The following is a 25,125-nucleotide window of genomic DNA, read 5'->3' as shown; positions in this document are numbered from 1 at the left end:
TGAGGGGTCTAAGTGTTTCAGTTTTTTCTGAATAATATAGGTATTTCACAAGATATACTTGCTGTGTATTTTTCTTTGTGATTTACAGTCACTTGATAGATATATATAGTATATATATATATATATATATATCCTATATATTTGCCTTGTGAGTCTGTGCCTGGCACTCTAATGCTAGGTGGAGTTAGCACCTCCTGCCCTGTCCCAGCACACCACTAGCAGAACGAAGTAGCAGCCACATAATCCACCCACCATACCCACACAGAACAGAAGCCGCCAGGGGACACCACAGTGCCAGGTAACCGTGGACATCCCAATGCCACCCGCACCAGACACCCCCAAACCCACCCTCCACCAGCTCCTACATGCAGCCACTGACGGCCCAGACACCCCCACACCCCACGCATAACGATCCCACCCTCCGCACAAGCCCAGCATCTCCCACAGCCATCTGCGGCACGGACGCGGTGGCTAGGCCCCGCCGCCTGCACCATGGCTGACCAGACAGCCGCAGGCCGCACCACCCCTCCCGCCCTCCACACACCACCAGCACCAGCTCCCGCATTGCAGCCGCGGCTGGGACCCACTGTCCCGCCAGACGCCGTCCGCACAACGGACGAACACAGTGAGGTTACAGCTCAGCATCACCCGTGCCTGACTGCTGCTGCCGCCGCCATACACATTAGGAGGGACGGGTGGCGCAGGAGAAGGTTTCATAGCCCTCCCTGCGCCACGTACAGACACCTGCCGCCTGCTCCGCACACCTAAGACACCATCCCCAGAGACCCGGATTGCACACCACAGGGACTGGGCTGCCGGCTCCACAGGCCAGAGACAGGGGACAGCGCGCCTGCTACTGTGGACGCTGCACCAACCTCACAGGTAAGAGAGAGTGCACAGGCAGCACTGCGTCTCTGCGTCCCCTCCCTGCCGCCCCCCATCTCTGCGTCCCCTCCCTGCCGTGTCTCTGTGTCCCCTCCCTGCCGCCCCGCGTCTCTGCGTCCCCTCCTTGCCGCCCCGCATCCCCTCCCTGCCGCCCCGTGTCTCTGCATTCCCTCCTTGCCGCCCGCATCTCTGCGTCCCCTCCCCGCCTCTCTGCGTCCCCTCCCTGCCGCTCCGCGTCTCTGCGTCCCCTCCCTGCCGCCCCGCGTCCCCTCCCTGACGCCCCGCGTCTCTGCGTCCTCTCCCTGCCGCCCCGCGTCTCTGCATCCCCTCTCTGCCGCCCGCATCTCTGCATCCCCTCCCTGCCACAGTGTCCCCTCCCTGCCACCCCACGTCTCTACGCCCCCTCCCTGCCACCCGCGTCTCTGCGCCCCCTCCATGCCGCCCCGCGTCTCTGCATCCCCTACCTGCCGCCCGCCTCTCTGCGTCCCCTCCCTGCCGCCCCGCCTCTCTGCGTCCCCTCCCTGCCGCCCTGCCTCTTTGTGCCCCTCCCTGCCGCCCCGCCTCTCTGCGTCCCCTCCCTGTCGCCCCGCGTCTCTGCCTCCCCTCCCTGCCGCCCCGCGTCTCTGCGTCCCCTCCCTGCCACCCCGCGTCTCTGCGTCCCCTCCCTGCCGCCCCGCGTCCCCTCCCTGCCGACCTAACGCCCCACGTCCCCTCCCTGCCTCTGCGTCCCCTCCCTGCCGCCCCGCATCTCTGCGTCCCCTCCCTGCCGCCCCGCATCTCTACGTTCCCTCCCTGTCGCCCGCATCTCTGCATCCCCTCCCTGCCACCGTGTCCCCTCCCTGCCGACCTGCCTCTGTCCCCTCCCTGACGCCCGCGTCTCTGCGTCCCCTCCCTGCCGCCCTGCATCTCTGCGTTCCCTCCCTGCCGCCCCGCATCTCTGCATCCCCTCCCTGCCACCGTGTCCCCTCCCTGCCGACCTGCCTCAATCCCCTCCCTGGCGCCCCGCATCTCTGCGTCCTCTCCCTGCCGCCCCGCGTCTCTGCGTCCCCTCCCTGCCACCGTGTCCCCTCCCTGCTGCCTCGCATCTCTGCATCCCCTCCCTGCTGCCGGCATCTCTGCGTCCCCTACCTGCCGCCCCGCGTCTCTGCACCCCCCTCCCTGCCGCCCCGCATCTCTGCGTCCCCTCCCTGCCACCGTGTCCCCTCCCTGCCGCCCCGCATCTCTGCGTCCCCTACCTGCCGCCCCGCGTCTCTGCGTCCCCTCCCTGCCACCCCGCATCCCCTTCCTGCTGCCCCGCGTCCCCTCCCTGTCGCCCCGCGTCTCTACGTCTCCTCCCTGCCGCCCCGCATCTCTGCGTCCCCTCCCTGCCGCCCCGCGTCTCTACGTTTCCTCCCTGCCGCCCCGCATCTCTGCGTTCCCTCCCTGCCGCCCCGCATCTCTGCATCCCCTCCCTGCCACCGTGTCCCCTCCCTGCCTCTTTACCCTCCCTGGCGCCGCATCTCTGCGTCCCCTCTCTACCGCTCTGCATCCCCTCCCTGCCGCCCTGCATCTCTGCGTCCCCTCCCTGCCGCTCCATATCTCAGCGTCCCCTCCCTGCCGCCCCGCGTCTCTGCATCTTCTCCCTGACGCCCACCTCTCTGCGTCCCCTCCCTGCCACCTCCCTGCCTCTGTGTCCCCTCCCTGCGTCTCTGCATCCCCTCCCTGCCGCCCCGCCTCTCTGCGTCCCCTCCCTGCTGCCCCGCGTCTCTGCGTTCCCTCCCTGCCGCCCCGCGTCTCTGCGTTCCCTCCCTGCCGCCCCGCATCTCTGCACCCCCTCCCTGCCGCCCCGCGTCTTTGCGTCCCCTCCCTGCCGCCTGCGTCTCTGCATCCCCTCCCTGCCGTCTGGCGTCTCTGCGTCCCCTACCTGCCACCCGTGTCTCTGCATCCCCTCCCTGCCGCCCAGCCTCTCTGCGTACCCTCCCTTCCGCCCCGCGTCTCTGTGTCCCCTCCCTGCCGCCCGCCTCTCTGCCCCCCCTCCCTGCCGCCCCCCCTCTGTGTCCCCTCCCTGCCGCCCCGCCGCTCTGCATCCCCTCCCTGCTGCCGTGTCCCCTCCCTGCTGACCTGCCTCTGTCCTCTCTCTGCCGCCTGTATCTCTGCGTCCTCTTCCCACCTCTCTGCGCCCCCTCACTGCCGCCCCGCCTCTCTGCGTCCCCTCCCTGCCGCCCCGCGTCTCTACGCCCCCTCCCTGCCGCCCCGCGTCCCCTCCCTGCTGACCTGCCGCCCCGCATCCCCTCCCTGACTCTGCTTTCCCTCCCTGCCGCCCCGCGTCTCTGCGTCCCCTCCCTGCCGCCCCGCATCTCTGCATCCCCTCCCTGCCGCCCCGCATCTCTGCATCCCCTCCCTGCCACCATGTCCCCTCCCTGCCGACCTGCCTCTGTCCCCTCCCTGGCAGCCCGCATCTCTGCGTCCCCTCCCCGTCCGCCCCGCGTCTCTGCGTTCCCACCCTGCCGCCCCGCATCTCTGCATCCACTCCCTGCCACCGTGTCCCCTCCCTGCTGACCTGTCTCAATCCCCTCCCTGCTGCCCGCATCTGCGTCCCCTCCCTGCCGCCCCGCGTCCCTGCGCCCCCTCCCTGCCGCGCCGCATCTCTGCATCCCCTCCCTGCCACCGTGTCCCCTCCCTGCCGCCCCGCGTCTCTGCGTCCCCTCCCTGCCGCCCCGCGTCTCTGCGTCCCTTTTCTGCCGCCCCATGTCTCTGTGTACCCTCCCTGCCGCCCCGCGTCCCCTCCCTGCCGCCCGCGTCCCCTCCCTGCGGCCCCACGTCTCTGCGTCCCCTCCCTGCCGCTCCGCATCTCTGCGTTCCCTCCCTGCCGCCCGCATCTCTGCATTCCCTCCCTGCCACCGTGTCCCCTCACTGCCTCTTTCCTCTCCCTGGCGCCGCATCTCTGCGTCCCCTCCCTACCGCTCTGCGTCCCCTCCCTGCCGCCCCGCATCTCTGCGTCCCCGCCCTGCGTCTCTGCATCTTCTCCCTGCCGCCCCGCGTTTCTGCGTCACCTCCCTGCCGACCTGCCTCTGCGTCCCCTCCCTGCCGACCTGCCTCTGTGTCCCCTCCCTGCGTCTCTGCATCTCCGCCCTGCCTCTGTGTCCCCCTCCCTGCCGCCGTGTCCCCTACCTGCCGAACTGCCTCTGTGTCACCTCCCTGCGTCTCTTTGTCTCCCCTCCCTGGCACCCCGTGTCTGCATCCCCTCCCTGTCACACCGTGTCTCTGCGTCCCCTCCCTCCCCTCCCTGGTGCCCCACGTCTCTGCGTCCCCTCCCTGGAGCCCTGCGTCTCTGTGTCCCCTCCCACCACCCCGCCTCTCTGCGTACCCTCCCTGGCGCCCCGCCTCTCTGTGTCCCCTCCCTGGCGCCCCGCGTCTCTGCAGGGGTTAAAGGGGCACAGCCCCTTCCAACGGTGTGAAGAGCGCCCGTAGGGCGTGATGAAGCACCTAGTATATATATATATATATATATATATATATAGAGAATATTGTGATGCCCGGCACTCCCAATGTATTGTGGTGAATCCGGGTGCCCTCCGCAGTAAATGATCCACAAAACCGAAAAAGAATAGCAGCGGCACTCCGTTGAGATAGACAAAAAAAACGTGTATTTCAAATATAACAAAACATCACAGTGGTCACATAAAGAACCAACGTTTCGGGGTCCTGGGACCCCTTTGTCAAGGCGTGACGCCTTGACAAAGGGGTCCCAGGACCCCGAAACGTTGGTTCTTTATGTGACCACTGTGATGTTTTGTTATATTTGAAATACACGTTTTTTTGTCTATCTCAACGGAGTGCCGCTGCTATTCTTTTTCGGTTTTATATATATATATATATATATATATATATATATATAGGCAGAAATAGCCGGCACTCTCTCCTCACACTTTGCAATGCCTCGGTGCCTCCCAAACTGGTCTCACAACCGGATACAGATAGAAAAATGGTGGCACTCGCAGGGCTTGTTACCAGTAATAAATGATGCAGCGGTCAGAAGTCAGGAATCAACGTTTCGTTAATTTAATAACGTCATCAGGATGACGAGTGCCACCATTTTTCTATCTATATATATATATATATATATATATACACACACACACACACTGCTCAAAAAAATAAAGGGAACACTAAAATAACACATCCTAGATCTGAATGAATGAAATATTCTTATTAAATACTTTGTTCTTTACATAGCTGAATGTGCTGACAACAAAATCACACAAAAATTATCAATGGAAATCAAATTTTTAACCCGTGGAGGTCTGTATTTGGAGTCACACTCAAAATTAAAGTGGAAAAACACACTACAGGCTGATCCAACTTTGATGTAATGTCCTTAAAACAAGTCAAAATGAGGCTCAGCAGTGTGTGTGGCCTCCACGTGCCTGTATGACCTCCCTACAATGCCTGGGCATGCTCCTGATGAGGTGGCAGATGGTCTCCTGAAGGATCTCCTCCCACACCTGGACTAAAGCATCCGCCAACTCCTGGACAGTCTGTGGTGCAACGTGGCGTTGGTGGATGGAGCGAGACATGATGTCCCAGATGTGCTCAATTGGATTCCGGTCTAGGGAACGGGTGGGCCAGTCCATAGCATCAATGCCTTCATCTTGCAGGAACTGCTGACACACTCCAGCCACATGAGGTCTAACATTGTCTTGCATTAGGAGAAAACCAGGGCCAACCGCACCAGCATATGGTCTCACAAGGGGTCTGAGGATCTCATCTCGGTACCTAATGGCAGTCAGGCTACCTCTGGCGAGCACATGGAGGGCTGTGCGGCCCGCCAAAGAAATGCCACCCCACACCATTACTGACCCACTGCCAAACCGGTCATGCTGGAGGATGTTGCAGGCAGCAGAACGTTCTCCTTGGAGTCTCCAGACTCTGTCACGTCTGTCACATGTGCTCAGTGAGAACCTGCTTTCATCTGTGAAGAGCACAGGGCTCCAGTGGCGAATTTGCCAATCTTGGTGTTCTCTGGCAAATGCCAAACGTCCTGCACGGTGTTGGGCTGTAAGCACAACCCCCACCTGTGGACGTCGGGCCCTCATACCACCCTCATGGAGTCTGTTTCTGATCGTTTGAGTAGACACATGCACATTTGTGGCTTGCTGGAGGTCATTTTGCAGGGCTCTGGCAGTGCTCCTCCTGTTCCTCCTTGCACAAAGGTGGAGGTAGCGGTCCTGCTGCTGGATTGTTGCCCTCCTACGGCCTCCTCCACATCTCCTGATGTACTGGCCTGTTTCCTGGTAGCGCCTCCATGTTCTGGACACTACGCTGACAGACACAGCAAACCTTCTTGCCACAGCTCGCATTGATGTGCCATTCTGGATGAGCTGCACATCCTGAGCCACTTGTGTGGGTTGTAGACTCCGACTCATGCTACCACTAGAGTGAAAGCACCGCCATCTTTCAAAATTGACCAAAACATCAGCCAGAAAGCATAGGAGCTGAGAAGTGGTCTGTGGTCACCACCTGCAGAACAACTCCTTTATTGGGGGTGTCTTTCTAATTGCCTATAATTTCCACCTGTTGTCTATTCCATTTGCACTACAGCATGTGAAATTGATTGTCAATCAGTGTTGCTTTCTAAGTGGACAGTTTGATTTCACAGAAGTGTGATTGACTTGGAGTTACATTGTGTGGTTTAAGTGTTCCCTTTATTTTTTTGAGCAGTGTATATCTCTTGGATTCCCGGTTTGTGCTGACAGGAAAGTCACACTACACTGGGAGTACTTGCTAGGTACTGTATATCTCTGCTCCGATTGTACCAGGATGCCTGATATTGGGGGTCATTACGAGTTGATCGCTAGGTGCCGTTGTTCGCAGCGTAGCGATCAGGCTAAAAATCTGCATTTCTGCGCATGCGTACGGGCCACAGTGCGCACGCGCGAAGTACTTTCACAAAAAACTATCCAGTTTTACACAAGGTCAAGCGACGCTTTTCAGTTGCTCTGCTGATCGGTGAGTGATTGACAGGAAGTGGGTGTTTCTGGGTGGTAACTGACCGTTTTCCGGGAGTGTGCTAAAAAATGCAGGCGTGTCAGGTAAAAATGCAGGCATGCCTGGGGAAACGAGGCAACGGAGCTGGGGCTTCTCCCACATTGCGTGGTGGTGATGCTGCAGACACTTTTGAGGAAAATTTGGCAGCAGAGAGTTCAGGTTCAGGGGGTTCCTTACCCCCCCAGTGGGTCTGTAGCACCGGGGGCAACAAATGAACCACCTTGGGCTACCTTTTCCACGCTGTTAAATACGCTAGTAACTAAACTGACGCCCCCTGTGGGACCACCTGTGCCAATGCAGCAGTTTATGGTCCCTGCAGTCAATCCACCATGGGCGGATCAAATCTCAACTCAGTTACAGCACTTGAACCGGTCACTGACTAAATCTAAATCTCACTCTCGCCCACCTAAGACTAAGACATCTTCTAAACGGAACGCTACTTCCTCACAATCCACTGCTATTCCAGACACATCCTCTGAGGAGGATGGTGAATGTCACAATCCGGGTAACTGGACATGGCGTCCAGTTACCCGGATCGTGACATGCACCATTACTTACCATCCAAATGTCTCCTGAGGCTGGCTCAGCATTCCAGGGCCGGATCTCAGCGGTGTAGCTGAGATCCATAATCTGTATTTCCCTCCTGTCATCCCGCAGCGCTGTCACAGCGGCCTCATGATTGGCGTCTCCGGCCCGCCGCGGCCTCCACCGCCGCTCCTATGTTTGCAATTCACACAGTCTTCAGGATAGCGTCTATTGTCTGCTGCGGCTTCTGATGTCGCTTGGGAGTTCCAGTGTACAAGTGGTCTGTGTGTCGGCTCTTGCTCTCTGCGGCATACGCCGCCATTATTGCTGAACTTTCCACATAGTTTTCTCAAACGAACTTTTCCCTCCAAGCGCTGCATGGGCGCAGCCATGTTGGTTTCAGTCACATAATTCAGTTTACTCGAATCCGCTGCTCCACTGAAATCTGCATGATTGCTCAGCCAATGCCTGCCATCCTGCAGGTATAAATATCCTGTGTCTGGGCCTAGAATCTGTCAGTGCTTTGGTTGTCAAACCTTGTGTTACCAGGTCTCTCCTTGCTGTGGACATTGCTGTTGCAGGTTTCCAGCTCCTGCTCTCAACCTCCACTAGAGACCCGCACCAGCCTTCCACCTTGCGGTGCCGCCTGACTCTCCAGTGCTCTGCCTTTGTCATTCCTGGCTATTGTTACACCAGCTTCCAGCGCCAAGCTTACAGTGGTGTTTGTCTCCTCACATTACCAGTGCTCTGCCACTGTTTATCTACTGCTTCATCGCACTCTAGCATCATACCAGCACAGTACTTGTTACCTTGTCATCTGACCGGTTCCGTCCGGTACACCCAGCAGCTTACCACATTACCCAGTATTGCCAGCTTCTAAGGAACACCTGCTGGCTAGTTCCTCATTTCTACTTCTGTGTCCTGCAGACGGGTTCTCTGGTTAAGGGCACACACACCAACTCCTGGTCTATAAGAACTGTACCTGATATTACCAGTGCCCTATGGCAGCCACCATTCTGCAACCTCTAAGGAACTGTGGTTATTTCTGCATTTATTATATTCGTGCAAAGTACTACTGCTGTGTTTAAAGAACTGTGCGTTTAGCCGCTGACACCCTCTCCTGTAGTGAGTGTGTGGTGTAATTGGCTACGAGCGATTGTCGTCTCTGGTACTTGCTACTGCATTGGGCTGGTTAACGAAACTGAGCTCCTGTGCACGGAGGCAGGGTTATAGAGGAGGCGGCGCTGCGCATCTTGGGAACAGTCAAACCTTTGAGCCTGTTGGTGCCTCGGATCAAGATCCTACTCTACACCCCGATGTTAATCCTTGTGGAGCCCAGTGTACCTTGCAGAAAGAGATTTAACAACGGTTTATATATATTGATGCGCAGCTGGGTGGAACGCACGCCGGGAATCCGGCCCTGACAGATGTGAGTCTTATAAGGCACGTAAGCGGCCAAAGTCAACAGACATATTAAAGAAACAAGATATATTTAAAGTAGGAAGAGCATGTTGGCATAATATGTGGAGTCATATAAAGGAGTATTATATGTTTACAATAAGTGGAGGATTTTCCAATGATCACTGAAATGTATGGAAAGTGACTTATATGATAAGCTGAACTTTGTGACCCCATGCTAATGAACATGCTTACTGAAACAGCGGATTGATACAGCTGTGCCTGAAGATTGAATAAAAACAACTGTGTATTGTTAAAACATGAAAACGGTAGTGAGTTGCTTTACTTTGGTGGATATGGACATTTCCGGTGAGGAATAATTAAAGAGCACCCTGCACGGTGAAGAAAATTGAGTGGAGAGTGCATCTATGCAATATTGTGGGTATATATATATATATATATATATATATACACATATACATATACATATACACACACACACACACGGTGTGTATATATCAGTCAATCAAACACAGCACATCTACGATCACTTTCACAGACATGCGGGGGGACGCCCAGCACAGGGATAGTCCGCCCCGCATGGCTGGCTCTGCCCCCCCCCCCCACAGGTACAAAAGCATCGCACGGCGGCGATGCTTTTGTACCTGAAGAGTAGCTCCCTACCAGCGCAGCTCCTGCACGCTGGCAGGGAGATACCCGTCGCAATCCGGGTCACAGCGGCTGCTTGTGACATCACGCAGCTGCCACCCCCCGGACGGTCTGGGTGCGCCTGCGTTGCCCGGATGGCGCCCCCCCCAAAACGGCGGCCCAACAACGCCGGCCCGCCCCGCCCCCTCCTGCCCAGCGAATGACTCTACCTGTCAATCAGGCAGAGGCGATCGCTGGGCTGAGATGTCAATCGCATCTCTGGTATGCACCGATGCACTGCGGCCCCTGCGCAAGCGCAGTTCAGACCTGATCGCCCTCTGTGCGAAAACACACAGCAGCGATCAGGTCTGAATTAGCCTCTTTGTTAGAGCCAATAATGTATTACATACCAGTCCACAGCATCTTAGACAGGCGTTCCAGTGCACAACAGGTTAGGTCAATGTTCCATTTTAATTAGTAACATTTCGTCAGGACACACCTCTGAATAAGGCTTTATGGGGCTTATTCAGTATGAATTGTAGATTCCGCTAAAAAGTCGAATCTGCAATCCTTTCTTTAACCTGCTGGGAGACGACCATCGCAGGGCAAGGCCACCCAGCATGTGTGAGGCCGCCTCCCAATGCGTCCGCAATTACATTATATGCATTGTAACTAAGTTTGAACCCTGGCAGCGCAGCCTGACTGCGCAGTTAGGCGGTCTGCCCCTATTTTTTATTTGGAACGGGTGACATCATGCAGCCACCCTGAAAATGGTCCCATCCTGGCCTGCCCAGCGGCTGTGACCATAATTTAATTGCAGACGCAGCAACTGTGGATGACCCCCTGCAGCCGCAGCTAGGCTGCATATGCAGGCGTTCAGCCGCCATTTTTCTCATCAGAGCGGCTGCATGTGACGTCACTCAGCCGCTCCAAAAATGTCGCCAACCCTCCATCGATTTCCCCGCGCTGACTCTGCAATGCTGTTTTGCCAAAACCTCCCTTGCGAGTTTTGGATCTGTATTTGTTTTGGATCTGTATTCCCCCCCCCCCCTCCCCCCCAAAACATAAAAACAGCTAAAATCACAGAATCTGGGCCTGTTTTTGTTCCTACAGAATTATTAACATCAATAACATTAATTTCCACAGATTTTCAGTCGATTTTGACCACCTCGCAGCTCACAGTATTGTTTTTATCCAGTTTAGGCCAAAAGGTTGCACTGAGGTAGCTGGATGACTAAGCTAAGTGACAGCAGTGGGCGGCACAAACATGTGGCACTTAAACTTCCAACATGGCACATCTAGGAAACAGAATGGCACTGCAATGGCAGACAGGGTGGCAGTTTAATAAACTATACAAATGTTTGTCATCACAGCAATACTCCAAACAGCACATAATGCAAAGAGAAGAGGGGCAAGATGGAATTGTCCTTGGAAAATGATGTTGTATATATTACATGCACACTTTAACAAACCAATTATTTCAGAAACAAGGAATGATTGTGGTTGAAATGTTTGGTTGGTTGGTTGGTTGGTTGGTTGGTTGGTTGGTTGGTTGGTTTGGGCCCCCACAAAACAATTATTTTGAAGGACTTCCTTCGATAAGTAGTGACGTTGATGATGAGGGTGTTAATTACATTATAATCTTGTACAATAAATTTCATGTCTTCGCCACAAATAACGTAACATGGAGGAGGTGCCTAGATGGCTAATGTACTAACTTTAGCCTCACAAATGGAGCAGATGCTTTCACAAACATTGTCAGGACTGGGGTAAAAATAATCCCACACCCAAGAGGTGGCTTTTTGGGTCTTATGCCCAGGCATCGCAATGGCGTTCTTTTTATCACGGTCAACAACTGCAGCAACCGGTGACTAACTTACACAAACAACATCATCAACATCCTCAGTGTCAGATAGTAGTAGTACACACATACCTCGCTCATTCTATTCTACTTCCACACACATCTTCAATTTCTATTTTGTCCTCCTCATATCACCATCTTTACTTGTACTGCTCCCCACATGTGCCAATGGTGCAGAATTAGTGGAAGGAGGTAAAAGAGGCTTCTCTTTGAGGACAGTGTGAGAAATGTCAGACTCACACATAGCTGACAAGGACACTCCTAAACATTCCTGATGTCTGATGGTTCAATTCTGAATGCACAGTTTGTCTTACTGCCTTATCTTACATGCCCTGATTTTAGCCCTCTATGCCCCTGGGCATCTTCCTTAGTAGATGATGCTGACCGACTTGTATTGTCATGACTGGTGGTAGCACCTGCACCACTAGTAGTATGTGCTTCCTGCTCTCCTCTCAATTGTTCATCCTCCATATCTATCCACAAACACAAATGAAGTGGGGTACAGCACACACCACAATTTCTACAAAAAATTTACCACCTTCAGTGTCGCACAATACAAGTATGAGTCAGAAATAGTAATCAAACACTGCGGTTTAATTTCACCAACAGTGTCGCACAAAACGTGTATGAGTAGTAAATAAAATATATTACTATGGTACCACCTTCACCCACAGCATCACACAATACATGTGTGCATCAGATATAGGGCCTAATTCAGACCTGGTCGCACGCAGGCTATTTTTTGCACTGCTGCGACCAGGTAATCGCCGCCTACAGGGGAGGGGGTAATCGCTGTGCAGGGGTGCAGTTTCTGCCTGGGTGCGATGATCCTGGAATAAGCTGATATCAGGGACCCTCCCTGGAAATGGCCGGGCACGCCTGCGTTTTCCTGGACACTCCCTGAAAACGGTGAGTTGACACCCCTGGACGGCTTGTGCCTGTCAGTCTTCTTGCATTCGGCACTGTGAATGCTTTCTTTGTTAGTTCCGTCGCTTCATGGCAACGGCCGCCATGGAGCGACGGAACTAACAAAGAAAGCGTTCGCAGCGCACGCGCTGTTCAGAACCGATCGCACGGCTGCGAAAAAAGGCAGCGTGCGATCGGGTCTGAATGACCCCCATAGTGATGGAACACTGAGGTTGACCTTCACCAACAGTGTCGCGCAATACGTGTATGAGTAGGAAATAATATACTACGGTCTGACCGGCAGTGTCACAGTACTTATGAAAATAAAAATTGTTAAGTACACTGGGGTACGGCACAAAAAAAGCAAATTTTTTTTTTTCAGAATTATGTTTTTAGGCTTTTTGTCTTTAGCTTTTATTATTTTATTTTACACTGGGGCGGAGCCCCTGGATGGATGCACAGATCACCCCTTTCAGATACAGCAGACAGAGCACCCCTTTTTCAGATACAGCAGACAGAACACCCCGCCTGGACTGATACAGCAGAGCAACCCTTTTAGGTACAGCAGACAGAGCACCCCTTTCAGGTTCAGCAGACAGAGCACCCCTGTTTCAGATACAGCAGACAGAGCATCCCGCCTGGACTGATACAGCAGAGCACCCCTTTCTGATACAGCAGACAGAGCATCCCTTTTAGATACAGCAGACAGAGCATCCCGCCTGGACTGATACAGCAGAGCACCCCTTTCTGATACAGCAGACAGAGCATCCCTTTTAGATGCAGCAGACAGAGCATCCCGCCTGGACTGATACAGCAGAGCACCCCTTTTTCAGATACAGCAGACAGAGCACCCCTTTTAGATACAGCAGACAGAGCACCCTTCCTGGACTGTTATAGCAGAGCACCCCTTTCAGATACAGCAGACAGAGCACCCCGCCTGGACTGATACAGCAGAGCAACCCTTTTAGGTACAGCAGACAGAGCACCTCATGCCAGACAATACAGTACTGAGACGGACACGTCCATCCTGTGCACTCTCCACAGCCGGCGTGAAGGTGGCGCTGATCACCAGTGACTTTTATAGAATCCAAAACCCACGAGAATTCGACAGCGGGATGATGACATTCTGCCTTGATTTGGGATCCGAGAAAGGCGGGAAGTCCATAGCCATACTTGGATTGCAAAGTTCACCTCTATCAACAACTGAATGGCTTCATCAGAAGAAAATTTGCCCTTTGATGTCCTGACCCCGACCTAACTGAGATGCTGTGGCATAACCTGAGGAAAGCGGTTCACACCAGACATCCCAAGGACATGAGAATTGCTGAACTGAAACAGCTTTGTAAGGAGGAATGGAGCAATAACCCTCCTGACCCGTGCAGGTCTGATCGGAAGCTACAGGAAACGTTTGGTAGTGGTTATTTTTACCAAAGGAGAGCCAACCAGTTATTAAATGTAAGAGTTTACCTACTTTTTCTGCCATCTACTCATAGCATGTTAACCTACTGTACTTCTGTCTCCCATCCAGAAGATACAGGGGTTTTACAGACCTGGACGTAGCCGTGCGTTCATACGCAGCCCCCGCATCCAGGTGGTCTGCACATGCGCACCAGCCATTGGGGATAATTCAGACCTGATCGTAGCAGCAAATTTGTTAGCAGTTGGGCAAAACCATGCGTGACATTACACATTGCGGCCACATCCAGAAAGACTGCAGCCGCTGTGTAATTGACAGGGCCGGCTATCGAAGGGTGGGGCATTGTCGTGGCGTTGGGGAGGTGGGGCGCTCCGAATAGGGGCGGGCTGGGACCATTTTTGGGGTCTGCCCTGCCAGGGTTCAACCTTAGTTCCAATGCGTACAATGTAATTGCGGACAGGAGGTGGCCTCACACATGCTAGGCAGCCTTGCCCTGTGCTGGGTGGCCCCCAGCATTTGCGGAGATGAACGCAGATCTAGCTGAGTATGCAGCAATCTGCGTTCATCTCTGAATAAGGTCCACGGTGCGGAGGCCAGAGCAGGATGATGGAGGACACAAGGTGCAATTTGTATAATCATGGCCTGTACCACCACTTTTCAAAACTGGCTACACAAAATGCTATGATGTGCTGCAAATTACATCATCAAGCCCCAGATCTGATAGCCTGCTCTACTCTCTATTGAGTCCAGGAATTTGGGACTCCAGAAAATTCTGAGAGAGTAAGCAAATGTAGAGTAGGTATGCAAGTTAGCCCAGTAGCGGAGAGTAGGCATGCAAAGTTGAACGTCCAGGCCCTCCAATGTAATGCCAAGATTTTGATGGAGTCCATTGACTACATAAAAGAATGGTGGTAGATATACTAAAGCTTCTATAAGAAAGAAGTGGTGGTGTTGCCCATTACAACCAATCATATTGTATCATTCAACCAATCAGATTCTATAATTTTCTAGAATGCAACAGAGTAATGATCTGATTGGTTGCTGTGGAAAATACCGCCTCTTTCCTGTTTTAGAAGCTTTAGTAAATATACTCCCATGACTCACATTTTTATGTGGTACATTATACAGTATAAGCATTTCAATATTTTATGGGCTCTAGGACCTCTTAAAAGAAGGATCATTTTGAATTTAAGACATTTGATTACATGTTACTCCTTATAAGATGCTTTGCCAGCCTTTCTTAATAAAATATCCCTTTTTATATTGAATTATTTTATTCCCCTTAATGTACTTTTATCTATCAATAATTAATTTTGCATACACTACGGGGTAAAATTGCCATTATACCTCATTATATAAAAGAGCCTTTTGATTCACAAGGGATGCTTTGAACTTTTGAAGGGCATACAATTAAGGACACACATGAGAGTTAACAGTAAAAAGGTTTTATTCACAGAAAAAAAAACAAGTCTCCAGAGCAGTGGGAAAGAGGTGTCACAACTGTCAAGCAATACATAACAGATCCATAGATATGTTACATTTATCCTGTTTCACTTTGTCATTTGTCCTTTGTTGCATTTACAGCACGAGGTAGGGGACACGCTCCCTGCTAGCACCAGAGGGGATTAACGATATGTTTCATACATGATTTACACACTCCCACTTGCCCATCATGATAATTATATGTAACCCATTCTGCTCACTATTCATGATAGAACAACTGATACTAATATATCATACTGTACATATCAAAGTCACACAATGGAGGTCCTGTGCAAAAAATACGAACACGTGTGAACATACAGTGCAAATTGAGTTTTAACACATTGTTTGCCTATAAGTGCGCAAGTGTGCCTTATGTTATGGAAAGGATTTGCGGGTCAAGTTGACTGTTTATCTTGGGTGTGCAAATGATTGCATCTTCGGATGCACAAATTTTGACAGTTGGTACCTTTCAAAAAGGTTGTATGCTAATGCTGCCGCAGATGCAATTTTTGACTCAGAGGATGTGCGAAAGTATGCTGATTGAACAGCCAATGGGATTTGCATAGAGGCACCCACCATAGCTTTCGCGACTGCGCGTACTTGCGCACACTTTCGCAGCATCGATGCAGATATGAAAAACATCGACTCCTAAAGTAAGTCTATGGTCACTCAGAATGGCCACCGCAACTGACATGCCGGAGACGTGATTCCTTTGTATAGGATTGCAGTCGGCGGCTCATACACACCCCGGAAGTGGTCCCAACACGCCCATGTTTTTGCCGCCTTTCCCCGTTACCGCCCACAAAACCCTGCTTCATCACTTGCTAATGAATCTTCACTGTGATCTTAATCGCAAATCAATTGCTGCGTGTGCGCATGTGCAGAAGTGACGCATGTGCGGTTTGTCGATAATCGCTCAGCTACTAAAACATCAGCATTGTGTACAACTGTGAATCAGGCCCAATATCATTTAAAAGAGATACAATGAGTATTAGTTCCAAAGTGCAGAATGGCTGTGGAGCACTGCAAGCTTCTGTGGTGGTGCAGGGCACCTCAGTCTGCGCATGTGTACTTCGTTCTCTGTAAAAGTACAGGGGTCTGCGGTGTAGGAGCAGAACTTTGCATCAGCCAGTGTAGGAGATGGGTGGAATTAGGATGTTTAGAGCACTTTTGTTACAGGGCAATGCAATAGCAAATTCATAATTTCAGGGCATTCTTTGTGATGTAATCTCCTCCATGCAGACCGCTTGAATTTTGCATCTGCTCAGAGTGGTTCTCGTCTGGGGTGTCACTGGGGTCATTGACCTGTGTCAGTCATCTGGTGTGCCGACAAGCCTCTCCTCCCCCACACGCGTCGAAGTGTGACCAAAAGGGGGCCTGGTCTTGTGAGAAAGGGGCTTTGCAGGCTTACCCTTTTTTCATTATTTCGATGGTGTGCCAAGTATTCCCGGGACTGGTGGGCTGCCCCCGGAGACTTGACTGACCGCACTGCCGACTTCTACATTGTGTCAGGAGCCAAGTGCTGCACGTAATGTCATAGTGCAGCACCCGCCCACTGTCACTGAGGAGTCAGCATTTCGGTGTCACCTCTCGAAGTGTGACACCTGGGTGTGGCCTGCACCCCTTAGTGACGTCTCTTGTTCAGGATATAGTACATCCTGAACCATCACAATTCCGACTGTCGGCATGCTGACCAACAGGGACTATTCCCACTCGTGGGTGTCCACGACACCCATAGAGTGGGAAAAGAACCCATGACGAGTGCAGCAAGCCATCAAGCACGCTGCGTGGTTAGTGCAGCAAGCCCGCAAGGGGTTTCGTTGCGCTCTCCCCTCCCGCCAGCCATCTCACAGCTGGGATCCTGACATCGGTATTGTGACCGCCGGTCACACATACCCAACCCACTGGTTCTGGTTATAAACCTGTAGTGCTCTACAATATTGACTTTCTAGTTGAGAAACACATCTAAAGGCACATTTTTGCCCAACGCAAAACACATTTTCCAACACACACTGCCACATGTAGTAATTGCATTATTAATATCCCTTTCTCACATCATTCATTTAAGCCTTAATTAGTAGGTTAGAATAATATTATCTTTAATGTAAGTTTATTATTTTTAAATTAACAGTTTTTTTTCCGTTGTGCTTTACAATTGGACACAATGATAAAACAAAACTGCGTAATAAACAAACAGTCATAGAGGCAGGAAGGCCCTGCTCGCAAGCTTATAATCTATAGGGAAATAGGCATTGATACACAAGGAAAGGCACTATTGCATATTTGTCCACTGGATTGCAATGGTTCTAGGTGGGTTGCATGATATCACATCACGGTAATTATAAACCATAGTCAGAAAGAAGGGAAAGGAAGAGAGAAAAAATGTGGAGTATATGTGCGGACTGTACAGTGGGGATATAATCGGATAGGAAAGCTTATGAAGGTTGAGTGAGCGGTTCTGGAATGTGATAAGCTAGCCTGAAGAGGTGAGTTTTCAGGGAACTTTTGAAGGTTTGGAGACTAGGGGAGAGCCTTATTGTGCGTGGTAGGGCATTCCACAGAGTGGGTGCAGCCCAAAGAAAATCCTGCAATCGTGCATGAGAGCAAGTAATGAGTGTGAGTGAGAGACGTAGATCTTGTGAAGAGCGGAGAGGTCGTGTTGGGAAATATTTTGAGATGAGCAAAGAGATGTACATTGGTGTAGTATGGTTAATGGCCTTATGTGTGAGTAAAAGTATTTTAAATTGAATACGGTAGAATACTGGAGGGACTGACAGAGCAGACGATGAACGTCTAGCAAGGAAGATTAGCCTCGCAGCTGCATTCAGAATGGATTGTAGTGGTGAGAGTCTCTTTTTGGTAAGACCAGTAAGAAGACTATTGCAATAATCAATGCGGGAGATAATGAGAGCATGGATCAGAGTTTTTGCAGTCTCTTGTGTAAGGTATGGTCGTATTTTAGATATGTTTTTTAGATGCATGTAACGTGATTTTGAGACAGATTGAATGTGGGGAGCAAAGGAAATTTCTGAGTCAACTATGACACCTAGGCAGCGAGCTTGTGGGGTAGGGTTGATTGTTGAGTTCTCAACAGTGATAGAGATATCAGGTTGGAAACTACTATTGGCCGGTGGAATTATAAGTAGCTCTGGTTTGGAAATATTAAGTTTGAGGTGGCGAGATGACATCCTGACATCCAAGATGAAACAGCAGAAAGGCATTCGGTGACCCTGACCAATACAGATGGTGACAAATCTGGGGAGGATAGGTAGATTTGAGTATCAACTGCGTAGATGTTGTGTAAGTTGTGGTTTTAAACAAAGTATTAGAAGGTTAATGTTTTAATGCAGTTGCACAAGCCTGGGCACACTTCTAGTTTGTGTCATGAAAGCGTGTCCTGAGAGCTGAGGTTAGCTGAGCAAAACTAAGGCGTTGAATGAACACTACACATCCTGTGCTATTTATTAATGGTTCTAATCGGTACAGAAGGTGCATCTAGTGGGGCATTCCCTGTTTAGTGGTGGATTGTAGTAAGTTTGAATGTGTTAAAGTTAAATGTTACATCTACAAGGCATGTTTCACATCTATAATATCTATACCCTACATAACTTTTTCCTCAACTTCTAGATGCCATCCTTTCTTACTAGTGGCCCCCACGGCATGAGCTACTTACCTGAGAGATGCATTGAAAGGGTCTACACTCATATTAAAGATGGTCACAGACATTGCAGTGTTGCTTCTCTGGTCCCGGAGCTAAGCGACTGGATCACTGTCCAATTTGACAGCTTCCAGTGCCACCTACTACTACAGTTGTAAGATGACCATAGTAGGCCAAGATATTGGTCATCTTCTATTTAATAGCATGCTCAATAAGAGTCTTATCAATTTCAATAGGTTGTTATGTGTATCATACTGATATAAGTGTTTCCATGCTCTGGAGAGTTGCAGCTTTCTGTCCACTGTCTGAAAAGTGGTTACGTATGGACATCTGAGGGAATATTAATATAATAGAAGCCTTCATTCCACTCAAAAACATCTACAGAATTCTGCATTTCCATTTCAAATAATTAAATGTACCTCTATTACTAATAATAATAACCTAGATAGTAACAAAATGATTACTTTGTTCTGTAATCAGAAGCTATCAAAGTGATGGATACATATAATTACACAAATGTGAATGGAAGAGTGTATGCCAGTTAGTTGGAGTCACAATAGTGTCTGCGAATTTAGCTGTATCCTATATAATTACGTAAGATGAGAGAGTGAGAGAGCAGACATGTTTTTGCCATTAGTTGCAGAGATGTTATTTTGTGATGAAAACTGATTTTGTTTTCTAATTTCTATTACATGTTTAGGTTTTGTCAGATATTTTCAATGCTCCAGTGCACACTCTTGCCACCTCGAACTCTGCCTGTCTAGGATGTGCATATCAAGCGGCTCATGGTAAGAAGACTCATTAAAAAAGACTGTGTATTTTATTGCTGTCTAATCCTCCTGCAATACACAAACCTCTTGTTAAGCCTGTCACACAGGCAGATTTCAGGCAATCTTTTGTGCGATCCCATATTTGTTTTCCTCGTGTAAATATCTGCAAGTGACAAAAGCTCAGAATGAGCAAGCCTTGTTGGTTCTAGAAAAAATAGCGGTATCCAGGGAAATAATAATTAATTGCTGTTAACTGAGAAATGAACATTGTAATGCAAGTCTATTGCAGGAATAGATTGTCAGAGAGAGAGAGAGAGAGATTGGTTGTAGACGTACAATGGTTTCAATGGTTTAGTGACAATCACTAAAATAAGTAGCCAGGGCCGGATTAAGCCTTGGGGGTGCCCAAGGCACTTAAGACAGGGGGACCGTGGTGGAAGGTGGGGGTATATTATATTGTGCATACAGTACATCCCAACATGACCCATCCCAGGAGGGACAAAATGCTCTCTACCTGGACTTCCCTCTAAATATATGATGGGTGTCACCTGTGTAGAACTATTGATAAGAAAGGGGTTTCAACACAGGTGATTGCAATCATAACATTAGAACATTTTGTTCCTCCTGGAATTGGTCAAATTGCGATGTATGGATCTTGCATATCAAATTTAAACCAATGTGTATTAGATTTAATCTAATAGTTTGATAATGCCTAGCTGTTTATAGCTCCTCCTAATTGATAGACTTTTTTTAATTAAAATTTCTTTGTAGTGAAACCAAGACAACTTAAACAACCTTAAAGTACACATAAATAAATAAATAAAATCTAGAATTTGTCTTGTCACATACAAGAATAGCAGCAGCCTCTGTACACACTGGGACAGGACTCAAGAGGTCTCGCTCTAGACCCTATGCCACTTACAGCGGCAAGCAGCTTTGCAATTGCAATCCTAACTGAATTAGGCCCAGTGTCCTTTGGCAGGGGGGCCCCTGGCAAGGGGGGGCCCAGGATAAGGTATGACGTGCACCGCCCCTTAATCTGGCTATGTCAGTAACTATAGTGGAACTATCATTTGTGACAGAAGGAGGTATATTTACTAAAAATCGATTTTGGGTTTCAGATGATTTTCAGTTGATTTTGTGTAACAGGTATTTACTAAAGTCAAAATCAACTCAAAATTGACTCAAAATCCACTGAAATAGAACTTTACACTCAAATAGAACTATAATAGAACCTTCAATACTTTAACCTAAAGTTCAATTCCTAAACCATATTCACTAATAGTCGATTTGAAAATTTACTAAAAATGGACCACAATTCACCATTTTCAATAGAACCATCAGAAACAGTTCTATTTGACTTTAAATCATGTGGAATTGTCTGAAGCCTCAAAATGTTGGAAAAACCATGGGAGGGAAGCATGTAGGGCACGCTGGCTGCATAATACATGGGATTTAAAGGCACAGCAATGATTTAAAAAAATCGTGGATATGCAAATTAGCACAGGAATTAATGTGTTTGGGGGTAATACAGTGCATGTGTCAGTGCATGGCCAATAGGAATGCTTTTGTAGAATTTTGTCTGTTTTGGGTAGATTTTTGACTGATTTTTTTGGTCGATTTAAGGTGAATAGAACACATTTAGAACTTCAAATGGAACTCACATCACCCAGTGATTGAATAATCGACTTTTAGTAAATGAGCTATTTGGAATAGAAACACTGTAGTAGATTTTGTGGGGATGTTGGTTCTATTCTGGTCGATTGTAAATATACCCAAAATCAACTTTTAGTAAATATACTGCTAGGGCTTTTTAGTATAACTGCAACTAAAGTATTAGGGGAAAGAGAGATTTAGAAATGTTATGGTGCACTCAGCACTGGGCCTTAGATAGTCTTAGTGATTTTTTTTATACGATATTTTAAAAACTTTTTTTTTTCCAAAGAATTAGAAATTATTATTTTTTAGTAACTACAGGGTACTCAAAGGCTAAAAATTTTTGTTTTTTTTAATTCCTCCTTTCAGGAGATGCGACTGCCACCATACGTACTCTACATTAGTACTGTTGTTGAGCAGAGGGCTGAACAGACACTGATTGGTGTGATTAATTTAAGTTAAATGGTTAACATAAGGAGTGTGGCAGCTACAGTAGCGTCCCCTCTCTCGTGGGAATTGGGCACTGTGATGTTATTGCATTAGATATTTGTAGACACTCCCGTAGCCTTTGGATAGACTCCAGTTAGCAAAATCTGTCACAAATCAATAGCTCCTCTTTAAGATTAATATTTTAAAAAAGGGGGACCTCTATCTTTTAATCTGTTACAAAGGTATGAGTAGTAACCCTTTAGCTGAGGACTAGTGGGCATAAGAATATCTCATTAAATTACATTGGCGACATTAAAATGAAGCACACCCTGGGATTTTTTCAAAGAAGACAACCAGCAAGGTTCATTTTCTGAAGGTGAGTCTTTCATTTTCAAGCCATGATCATCCCCTGTAGAGTGGATGAATTGCTTTATAATGCACAGTGTAGGATACACAGAGCCGTAACTAGGCATTTAGGTGCCCTGTGCCAGAAAGAGTTGGTGCCCCTCTACCCCATATTTAAAATAGGAACAGTTGCGCCAAAAATATAGAGGCGTGGCTTCTGGGGAAGGTGTGTGGCCACAGAAAAATACCAATGCACATTACACTACACAGTAGTGTCCGTTATTCTCATTACACCACACAGTAATATCCCTTATAAATGTTATGCTACAGTAGGTAGAGTCCCTTACACAAATTACGACAGGTAGAGCCCCTTATACACATTATGCCAGATAGAGCCCCTTATACATATTATGCTAGGTAGAGTCCCTTAAACCCATTTTCTCCGGCAGGGTCCACAGGTTATCCACAGGATAACGTTGGGATATGATGGAGCGACAGCGGATTGGCACCAAACGATCACAAGCTTTCTGGCCTCCCAGAATGCACCGGGCTCGTCCATATAATCCCGCCCACTGACTCAGTCAAATCAGTTTTTTGTTTGGTGCGGCAGAAGCCGGACCATGGTCACAGGGCTGCTTTGTTTGGCAGCCCTAAGCTTTATTTGAATTATTTTTATAGTCTTACTATGTTTTTCAAATGATCTTTCCTAACAGCGTCTTACACGCATATTGGAAAGAGTCGCCCCAAAAACTCTCCGCCGGGTCGCAAAAACACTTACCCACGGTACAAATGCTGTCTCGACGGGCGTCTGTGTCGGATGTTACTAGCAGGTCCAGCAGACGTTACCAGGCTGTGGCCGGAGCACGGGGAGTAGATAAGGCATCGGTTCCGCTTAGAAGGGGAATACGGACACAGCCGCACTGTTTTGGGAGGAGACTACCAAACAGTAGCTGGCGCGCCACCACCACGGGTGCTCTAGCGCTAGGCCTTAGGGATCATAAGGCGCCAGGATTAGTTTGAGGCTGCGATCCCTAGGGTTGATGTCAGCAGCGGGGAGTCAGACGCTCTCCTGGTCGCCCCTCCCCCCAGTTCATGACCAGTTACCGTGCGTCTCCCGCCATGAACTGATTGCCTCACTTCCGACTCAGACGCTACCACGAGGGGACTCGGTCGCAGCATAGGCGCTGCGTCTGTATACACTAAAGTTTACCCCTAAGAGACTGGGTCGCAGACATGAGCGTCTGTGTCCACTAAAAATTACCGGAGCGGCAGTGTACACTAGTAGCGTCTGGATCCACTCAGCATTCGCTAACGTATTGATCGATCCTGGAAGTGGGGTAAGTCTCCCTGTATCCCACTCTACTGAGTACGGGCTATACAGCACTAAATTTCTATCTACTTTTGTTAGTATGAATAGTTAAGTTTAGTGCCTATTGCATATGAGGTTTATGTACATTACTGTGGTTTTCTTCGCAATGCGTCTGAATACTTTAAAGATCTGTATAGCACAAAATTCAGTAATATGTACTCCTACATGCTTTGAGATGTATTCGTAGTTGATAATCTGCTCATATGATGTATATATATATATATATATATATATATATATAAAAAACAATTGTGACCGGCACTCCTACAGCAAGGATTGAATACCTGGGTGCCTTCCCGTGGCACTGCAAGGCCCAGCAGACAAGGTAAGGTGATGGGCGGCACTCCAAAGGATTTTCTATGAATAAAACAGCTCACCAGGCCGATTAGCGTGTCAACGTTTCAGGTGTCTTTATTCACACCTTTCGTCAGGATACTGACGAAAGGTGTGAATAAAGACACCTGAAACGTTGACACGCTAATCGGCCTGGTGAGCTGTTTTATTCATAGAAAATCCTTTGGAGTGCCGCCCATCACCTTACCTTATATATATATATATATATGTATGATATGTGAATGACTGATAGTGTGATGCTGACTTAATAATAAATGATTGTCGGTTGATACTTCTGATCCTTAATGCAGGTGCATGGGAAGGGTCACACATATAACTTTAGAGAAAAGTGATTACAGTCACAAATTGTGTAGTACACTGTGAAAGTGCTGAGTATTTATCATGTCTAAGGGCGGCAAACACTCATATTTTGTTGTTTGGCAAAAACTGTAATATCCTCTATGATCTTGTACAGCAGGCATTCCCAACTGCGGTCCTCAAGGCACACCAACAGTGCAGGTTTTAGTGATATCCAGGCTTCAGCACAGATGGTTAAATCAAAATAACTGAGGTACTAATTAAGTCACCTGTGTTCAAGCCTGGATATCACTAAAACCAGGACTGTTAGTGTGCCTTGAGGACCGAGGTTGGGAAACACTGTTGTACAGGATGGTTATGTGTAAAAATGATTTGCTGTTTAGCATAATACATTCCTGATTTACATCAGGTATAGATAGACCCATTGAGGCGATGTTTACACAGACCTTGTACAGTTTAGCTGAAATGTTAATTCTTACATTATTAACACATGCTGCTCACTGATTGTGGTATATCCCCAACAGCGGGGTATATTTACTAAAATTCGTAATTTTCAGAATGAGGTTAAAGTACAAACACGAATGACATCGAATGTGTAAAATTGCAACTTTTTTAATTTATTACGCCTCATTTACTAAGCTGCCGTATTTTACATTTTCGTGTTTACCGATGTCGATGTCATTCGTAATTTTTGGCAGTGTTTTACGGGAGTGAATAGTAAAACACTGCCGACATTACAACAATGAAACTCGGACGGATCTGTGAGATCCGTGCAGGGTTTTATTGTGCATCTTTAAAAAAATTAAAAATAGTGTAAAAGTAGGAAAAAAAAATGCGTGGGGTCCCCCCTCCTAAGCAAAACCAGCCTCGGGCTCTTTGAGCCGGTCCTGGTTGACAAAATATGGGGAAAAAAATGACAGGGGTTCCCCCATATTTCATAAACCAGCACCGGGCTCTGCGCCTGGTCCTGGTTCCAAAAATACGGGGGACAAAAAGCGTAGGGGTCCCCCGTATTTTTGAAACCAGCACCGGGCTCCACTAGCCAGGTACATAATGCCACAGCCGGGGGACACTTTTATACTGGTCCCGGTGGCC

At 49.0% G+C, this 25,125-nt stretch overlaps 1 protein-coding gene across 2 annotated transcripts in view; it reads left to right on the top strand.

The window, feature by feature from the left end:
• The window catches only part of XYLB (xylulokinase), a 509,150-nt gene that overhangs the window by 443,042 nt on the left and 40,983 nt on the right, over window positions 1-25,125 (top strand). For both annotated transcript variants that reach the window (XM_063921841.1, XM_063921840.1), the window contains exon 17: window positions 19,511-19,598. In XM_063921841.1, the coding sequence (XP_063777911.1) occupies window positions 19,511-19,598 (88 nt within the window). The remainder of the gene's footprint in view (window positions 1-19,510; window positions 19,599-25,125) is intronic.

Source organism: Pseudophryne corroboree, chromosome 5, assembly GCF_028390025.1.
Source record: "Pseudophryne corroboree isolate aPseCor3 chromosome 5, aPseCor3.hap2, whole genome shotgun sequence".
NCBI classification, from domain to species: Eukaryota; Metazoa; Chordata; class Amphibia; order Anura; family Myobatrachidae; genus Pseudophryne; species Pseudophryne corroboree.
Note: the sequence above shows the minus strand (reverse complement) of the source record. Positions and strands in the feature narration are given on the sequence as shown.